Below are 8,033 nucleotides of genomic sequence, written 5' to 3' on the forward strand. Positions count from 1 at the left end.
CCAACGATTTCGATTCGAGACGCTCGGAATTAATGGTAACCGTTCGATCGCAGCAAATCGATCTTCGAGACAGACCGCCCCACTTCTATCGCGAAAACAAGAGACCGGTAAGCGTACCACAGCCCAGACCTCAAACCGAGCGCACCGAGGAACACGTGCCAACCGGAGCGATAGAGTATCGCAACCCCTCCAATTCGAAAACGAAAACGGAAGATCCCAAACCCACCGTCGAGACCTACGCCCAGGTTCCGTCCCACGGAACGGAGGAGACCCTGGAAACCGTTTGGCACAGCGGCGCGCAAACGGAGAAGACGCTGGACTCGGAGATCGGTGCCTCGGAATACGTAAAGTACCACAGTCTCGTAAAAGAGGTTCAGGACGCCGAGAAAACGACGCCCGATCGTTCGACCCTCGTCGCTCGGAACGGTAACGCGAGCTTGAACGGAAACGCGGTTCCTGGTAACATAGTGATCGGGAAACCGGCGAGACCCGAGCAAGCCCCCGATCAAAAGGAGAAACCCGTCTGGTTGTATCAAGGAGTGCCGTTTCCCCACAAGAACGAAGCTACGACCCCGAACCAGGGAGTGCCTTACGGAACAACCTATTACAACACCAAAGCTCACGACACGGCTATAGTTCAAGGGAAACCGTTCGGCGTGTACAACGGGCACGAAGACACCGCGTCTTACGGTCCCAAACGAAAGGAGAACAGGCCCGACTACGACATTGTCCAAGGTGTACCCACCGCGTACTACGGCGGCAAGAAGCCGTCTTCGAGCGACAAGCATCAACAGGAGGTACAGACTCACGAACGCGACGACACCGTTGATCTGAGACCACCGGCCATCCTCCCGCAATTCTTACCGGAAACGGAGCCTACCAAACCCGGTAGACCGTACACCGGACCGTCCACGGTGAACAAGCTCGAAACACGGCCCCCGTTGTATCCCAGACCGGAAACCGTATCCCATTCGACGGAGACGAGGCCCGATCGTCCGGTGAAATCGTCCGGCGAGCTCGAGCCGGGAACGCTGGAATCGTTCGCGAACAACGATCCGAATCGCGAGACCAAAGCGAATCAAACTCATCTGCAACTGGGTGGATTCGTGGACCTGAATTGGGAAGGCGGTGCCGAGCTCTCCGATCAAAGATTCGAGGCACCGAGACTGCCCGCGAGCGAACACAAGCCTCGGACCAACGAGACCGAAATCGCGAAGAACCGCCTCAAAAACGTCACGCTCCTCCAGAAACACGATCTTCGATTCACGATTCCCGCGAACTCGGGACTCGAGAAGAACCGTCCGAAAGTGACCCACCCGGAACACGGCTCGGGGACCAGGATTCATCCCGAGTATCCTCACATCGTCACCAAACCGAAGCCCCAAGTGCCAAGTTCGATAACCATCTCGAGCGGGAATTCCAAGCCGGATACTCGACCGAACATCAGATTCTCCATGCCCGTCGAAGCGATAGGCGAGGAAGTCGATCGCAAGACGCAGACCGAACGCCCGCCGAGCATGCTCCTGCCGACCGGTAATTCCGTCGACAAGAAGAAGAACAACGAGGAGTCGCTCGAAACGGCCTATCAGACGAACTTTGCCGCCTCGGCCGGGGACCAAGCCGACTCGATGCAACACGACTATAAAACCAGCGCGCGTCCCCTCGAGACGTCCACCGGAGGCGTCCTGGCTCCCAACATCGAAGGGGTGCTCGTCCCGTCCAGAGACATGATGCCTCCACCTTTGCGACCCGCGCTCCCACCGAACCAATCGAACAAGAACGAAGAGGAGGAGGATTTGAAACCGCCACCGATACCCGTGCGCGACGTTCTCGGTCTCTCTCCGCCACCGGTCGACATCACCACCACCACCGGACCGATGGAGGATCTCTTCTCTTACGTCACCGCGAACGAATCCGGCTTGAAACCACCTCCCAAGTACATCCCGCTGAAGGACTCCTCCGTCGCGCCTTTGCCCAGCGTCACCATGGTTCCCCCGAGCCCAAGACCTTCGCTCGCGAGGCCCTTCATCGTGGAACTGCTTTCTCAGGTAAACTTTTCGTTCCGACCAGACGAGATATTGTCCAGTCGAGCAGATTTATACCGTGCGCGTACATTATCGTTTAGGACATGGTGCCGCCGCCACCGGCAACGCAAACCGCAAGGCCGCTCGAAATCGCTACCGTTCGACCAGCGGTCGCGGTTTCCGGATCGATTCAGATCGCCACTGCCGTGGCCACTTCCCACATACCGGTCGTTCACGACATCGAGTCCAAGATTCCGATCATACACGGTACCGTCGATCTTCCGGTCGTGGTGGACGTGCCCGAGATCCTCAGGCCGCTCGAGACGAGGATGACGGAGCACGTTAGCATCTACACCGTCCGGCCGTTCGATACCAGACCCGTGTCCAGGTATGTTTCGACGGTTCTCGCTCTCTCGATCGCGCACGGTGTTTCCGAGATTTCTTTTTCTTCACGTATCTCGAATCGTTTTCAGAATATCGGTGCAACCGACACCGGTGCCGACGTCGACACCGAATCTGGTGGTCCCGACGAAGCTGCGACCTCTGCAGGTGGACCACATTCAACCGAGCAGATCGACCTCCGCGAGCCGAGACGTCGAGCCGACGAGATCCCACACATTCGAGATACCGCGAAATCCCGTCAAACGTCCCGAACACCCGGTGTTCTTGGAATCCAGCCACGACCACAGCCACGTTCCACCATCGACCAAACCGGAACCCACCGAAACCCTGACCCTCGTGTCCACCGCAAGTCGGAAGAAGGAGCATCGAACCACCTCGAAGCTCGAGAGCACAAAGATCGTCGTTCCGCAGGCGACGGAACACAAACGACAAAAGAACGAAACGATCGCGAAGGCGCGCCCTACCACCGTGACCAGGGTGGACAGTTCCGTATCGAAGGCGACGAAAACGTTACCGGAGAACGACAAGGGTAACCGGTCGACGATCGGCGCCACGAAGGAGATCGTCGGGCCCACCACTCGCAAAATCGTCGAGCAATCGTCCACGATCGCGCACGCGAAGCCCAAAGAGGTGAGAATCGAGACCTGAAAGGTTCGCCAGCGATCCACGGATCGCTCCTCCGTTTCTACCGTATTTTATCGCGCAGGTTACGCGATTCCAGACGTCCACCGTGACCAGAACGGAAACCTCGGTCCTGGGTTCTCCGCCCACGACGAGAACCCTTCTCCTGACGCACACGATGACATCGACCACGGTGGAGACGGTGACGGAGACCCTGCTGCGGCCGACCAGCGTCGTCGCCACGGTAACCTCGACGATCTTGCAATCCGTGGTGACCAGGATACCGTCCTCGTTCGAAAACGTGGTCGACAACGACTCGATCTTCGTGGTGATGAGCGACCAAAAGCCCCCAGCGCCCGGCGCCGAAGAGGTAAACGCAACGCGACGCGTTTCTTCGAATTTACGGGACGGTTTTTCGCAACTTTTTCTCGCAGGTGGAGGCCGAATACGGCGACATCTCGAGGGACGAGCAAGATCCGACCGGGAACGAAATTCACAGAGTGTTGGCCGGCGGTGTTCTTGGCGCGGCCGTGGTCTCCATTCAGCCTATCGTCGATCAATGCACACCCGAGTGCAGAGCCTCCAGAGCGGAAGTATGCTCCGAAGTTGGAAGCGAAATGAGATGCGTGTGTCGTCCAGGTTTCGCGAGGATGTTCCCCGATCGACCTTGCAAACGTGAGTACGCCGATACGATCGTACCGATTCTTTCGTCGCGTCCGTACTGACCGTTGGCTGCCCGCGTCTGTCTCCAGCGACCTACACCTACACCCTGCGAGTCGGTTTGGATCGCATCGGGCGCGAACCGGTGAATTACGAAGCCAGCTTGAACGATTCCGCCTCGACGGCGTACAGAAGACTCCTGGCTCCGACCAAGGACGCTCTCGACAGGACTCTGATGCAGAGCGACCTGAGGGACATTTACAGGGGTCTGAAGGTAGCCGGTTTCACGGCCGACCCGACGAAAGTCGAGTTTCACGTTCAGCTCAGCGACAACGCCAACGAAACGCGATTGAAGGAAGTGCTTCGAAAGTATTTGATCGGAAGCAATTACAGCTTGGGCGGCACCGAGGTCTACGCCTCGAAGAACCTAGACGCGGTGGGCGTCTCTCTCCTTTCGACTCGAGAGTTTCGTTTCCGAGTACCAGTTGAAAATCGAGAATGTTCTTTCAGATCGACGCGATCGATTTCGACGAATGCACGTCCGAGGAAGGAGGGCCTCACCACGATTGCTCGTCGAACGCTGCCTGCTTCAACGTGCGGGGTTCTTATCAATGCTCTTGCAAAGAGGGTTGGGCGGATCTGTCCGAGAACCCCTCGTATCCGGGACGCGTGTGCTCTCAGGCGCCACTCGGGTGTCCAAGTTGCAACAACAAGGGACACTGCGCGACGAACACGAACGGCCAGGAAGTCTGCGAATGTTTCCCTTGGCACAGTGGTCAACGCTGCCAGGTTAACCTGAAAGGTCGGTCGGTCGCGATGCGACGAAGAAGTTTCTTCGGACGAAACGGTTTCGGGAACGCGAATCTTTTTTCCAGTGCTGCTGATCGCTCTGGTCACGACCGGGGCGATACTGTTGGGTCTTCTGGCGGTGTGCGTGGGCATGGCGTGCTTCCGTCGTCCGGTTCGAAAACGGCAGGCAGGCGACAGGAGGGCCATGATTCCCGGAACCGGCGGTGACACCAGCAGCGAGGGCAGCGTCACGGATCTGGCGATTCCTCACCACGTGCCCCACGTTCTCCCACCACCGCCGCCGATGATCGCGCCCCTGCCGCCGACGAAACGCCCGACGCGCAAGATCACCGGGAAACCTAGGCATCCGGCGAGGAAAGCCACCATGATGCCGGCTACAGGTACCTTTTATTCGGCGTGGTCTCGAAGCGATCGCGGTCGGTGGTTTCATTCGATCGCGCGAATCGTTTACAGTGCCGGTGAACGACGAACAAAGGGACCGTTCGTTGACGGTGATGATCCCGCGCGCCAAGTATCGATCTGCCCCTCAATCGCCCCAGAATTACAAGTCCGGGATGAGCACCTTCTCGACGGAGGAGCACAAGCTGCTCAGCTACCTCGACAACGGGACACACGTCGCCGGCAACAGAAAGCAGAGCGTCGTCAGCGCGAAGGATTGCAAGGAGGCCGACGCGCAGCTCGTCAGAACCCAAACAACACCGAGCGGTGCCCTCGTTAGCGCAGGTTTTCAGGTACGCGTTACTACCACCGACGGAACCGTCGACTCCTCCTCGTGTTTCCAACGATCGCCGCAATTTTCGTTCGAAACGTTTGCTCAGGTGTCGGCCACCGTGACTCGAACGATGGACGCCGACTCGACGTTGGCTCGATCATGCGGCGAGACCACGGTTGAAACCGCGACCAAGGTTTTGCGAACCGGAGACCTTCGAGGGGATCTCGGCTCGACCCTCGCTCGCTCCTGCGGAGAGACGACCGTCCAAGCGCCGACGAAACTCCTGCGACTCGATCTGGGCGAGGTGGGTTCCACTTTGGCCCGATCCTGCGGGGAAACGACCATTCAACCGCCGACCAAAGTCGCCGATGCTCGAAGGAACAGCGTCAAAGACACCAGAGACGCCAGAGACAACAGAGACACCCGGGACAGTGCCAGCGAGGGGCACACAATGGCCGAGAGGGATCTGGGAAGCACGCTGAGACTTCCGGCCCAGCATCCGCCCCTTTATAGCCCGGACAGGGTGAGTTACGAGCGAAATTGGAGCTACCCGTAAAAACCCTCGCGGCCCTTTCTTCGTCGCTTTTTAAACCCCTTTTCGCCCCCAACGATTTTCGACGAAACCGGGGGCCCGCGATCTAACGCGACTCGGGACCAATCGTCGTTTCACTTTTACAGACCAGCGATCGAGAGTCGAACTTCGATTCCCTCTAGGCAGCGAAGATCCTCGACGATACAGGGCGTCCGTCGGTCGACGGAGGAACGTAGACGAAACCGCTGGACGGTAGTCTTCGCTGGTTCGCGATAAGTTCTATTGAAATTTCTCGTTGCCAAATGGAAGGAGAGAGACCGCTCTCGGATCGACCGACGACCGAAAACCGCAACGTTCCAACCGTCCCGAACATCGTCGATGGACACGGAACTTCGCAGCATCGAGACGAAGCGAACAAACGAAAGATTTACGGAATCGTCGTCTCCATTCGGGAAGCTTCGACGCGTCGGTGTTTATTAAATTAAAACTGTATTTATTCGAAGGAAAGTCGCTCGAACGAGAAAACTTTGCGAGGAAATTTTCGGGAAACGAACAAGCTGGGAAATCGTGAGAAGCACTTTCCTCTATTTATTTATACTCGCTCGATATTTAGATACCCGCGCGGACGCTTCAGTCGCGCGGAAGCGCTCTCTTTGCCGTCGACGCGAAGTAAACCGGTCGTCTCAAAGAGAGGCGCGCGTTATTTACCCCCGTGCCAAAATACAACCAATGAAAGGGAAGGCTCCTCGGAGAAGCTGCTTCTCGCCTTTCCGACTATCGTTATCGCGTTTCTTCGAAACGGTCGCGAAGGGCGCGAAACCTTGCTCGGAAATTTCATCACCATCCGGAGACCCTCTGAACGCGGGTGCAAATTTCGAACGATCGTTTCGCGTCCCTGGCTGGACAGCACGCGAGTATGGGCGTGACTCAACACAGTGTCATAAGTCGCGAACGGCGCCGATCGCCGCGGATTCGACGACCGCGAAGGCAGACATTATTATTATTATTATTATTATTATTATTATTACTATTATTATTATTATTATTATTATTATTATTATTATTATTATTATTATTATTATTATTATTATTATTATTATTATTATTATTAATATTATTATTATTGTTGTTGTTGTTTGTTTGTTTAGTCTATTCTCTGACGAGTCTCGTCATGTTGCCCGGCTTCGTGCGGGAAATTCGCGCAATACGGCGTGCAATTCGACCGAACTCGATCGGAAGAAGCGTCGATTTTTCGTACGCGTTTTCGTACACGATGCTCGGGAGGGAAGAGTCCACCGACGGTCCGGACGTCCGACGAAACATCCGGATACCAGGCGACGAGGCAAATTCGAACCGGTCCGATCGGCCGATTCTTTTCTTCCCGCTGTACCGCAGGAACGTCGTCGACGGCGAAAGGCATCGAACGATATCGTTCCGGACGAGAACGAGCGATCGAATGTCCGCCAATTGTTTTTCATCGAGACGAAGCCGCGGCAACGTCGCTGTATCGGACTCGAGGAAGAGCGAGCAGGACGCGTCGCATAACGCGCGCACGTGTGCGCGTAACTTCTTTCTTTTTTTCTCTAGCTCAATAGGTAGCGTAAGCGGATGCATTACGGAGGACAGGTGTATCGTTAACGAAGTTACTCTTATCTTTTTCCTTGTAAGGCCGCGTTTAACCAAAACAGCGTCCGAGGCTGCCTCGGACGAGAAGAGAAACGAAACGCGACGATGCTCGTACCTTGTATCGCAACTACTAACTCGTCCTTTCTACGTCCAAATGAATTGTTCTTTATACATGCATATACATATACGCATAGACGTTAATTTTATACATAAATAAATAAATAAATAAATAAATGAATGAATAAATATACATATATATATATAATATACGTATAAATAAAATCTATTGTACATATCGTCTCCTCGACAATCTCTTCTACTCGATGCTATTGTAATTTTGTATTCTTAGAGCCTGTATACTTGTGCGTAATCTTAATAAAACCGACTATAGTTGTGAGTTTTGGTGGTAAATTTGTCGCCCCCTCCTCGTCCGTTCCGGGCCGTCTCGATACTGGAAGTTCGCGTTTGAAATCGTCTCGAATCTCGGTATCGGGCGGTCGCGCTACTCGTTGGACGTATCCCCGGGGGGATCGCGAAAGGCTACGCCGTTGGAACGAGGACAACTTGATTCTCGCGCGGGCAAAAAGCGGAGACGTGCGCCGAGCCGCGTTTCTCGATTCGTCGCGGCGCGAGGCGCGGCCTGCAA

General features: G+C 55.5%; 1 protein-coding gene across 1 annotated transcript in view; it reads left to right on the plus strand.

The window, feature by feature from the left end:
* LOC143150157 (uncharacterized) overlaps nt 1-6,017 on the plus strand; it is a 60,303-nt gene extending 54,286 nt beyond the window's left edge. Inside the window, exons 14-24 of the mRNA XM_076318217.1 lie at nt 54-2,048; nt 2,126-2,412; nt 2,498-3,056; nt 3,133-3,417; nt 3,482-3,722; nt 3,800-4,143; nt 4,218-4,509; nt 4,583-4,897; nt 4,971-5,248; nt 5,336-5,752; nt 5,908-6,017. Of these exons, the coding sequence (XP_076174332.1) occupies nt 54-2,048; nt 2,126-2,412; nt 2,498-3,056; nt 3,133-3,417; nt 3,482-3,722; nt 3,800-4,143; nt 4,218-4,509; nt 4,583-4,897; nt 4,971-5,248; nt 5,336-5,752; nt 5,908-5,943 (5,049 nt within the window). The 3' untranslated portion in view covers nt 5,944-6,017. The remainder of the gene's footprint in view (nt 1-53; nt 2,049-2,125; nt 2,413-2,497; nt 3,057-3,132; nt 3,418-3,481; nt 3,723-3,799; nt 4,144-4,217; nt 4,510-4,582; nt 4,898-4,970; nt 5,249-5,335; nt 5,753-5,907) is intronic.
* Nucleotides 6,018-8,033: the final 2,016 nt, after the last annotated feature.

This window comes from Ptiloglossa arizonensis, chromosome 8 (genome assembly GCF_051014685.1).
Source record: "Ptiloglossa arizonensis isolate GNS036 chromosome 8, iyPtiAriz1_principal, whole genome shotgun sequence".
Classification (NCBI taxonomy): Eukaryota; Metazoa; Arthropoda; class Insecta; order Hymenoptera; family Colletidae; genus Ptiloglossa; species Ptiloglossa arizonensis.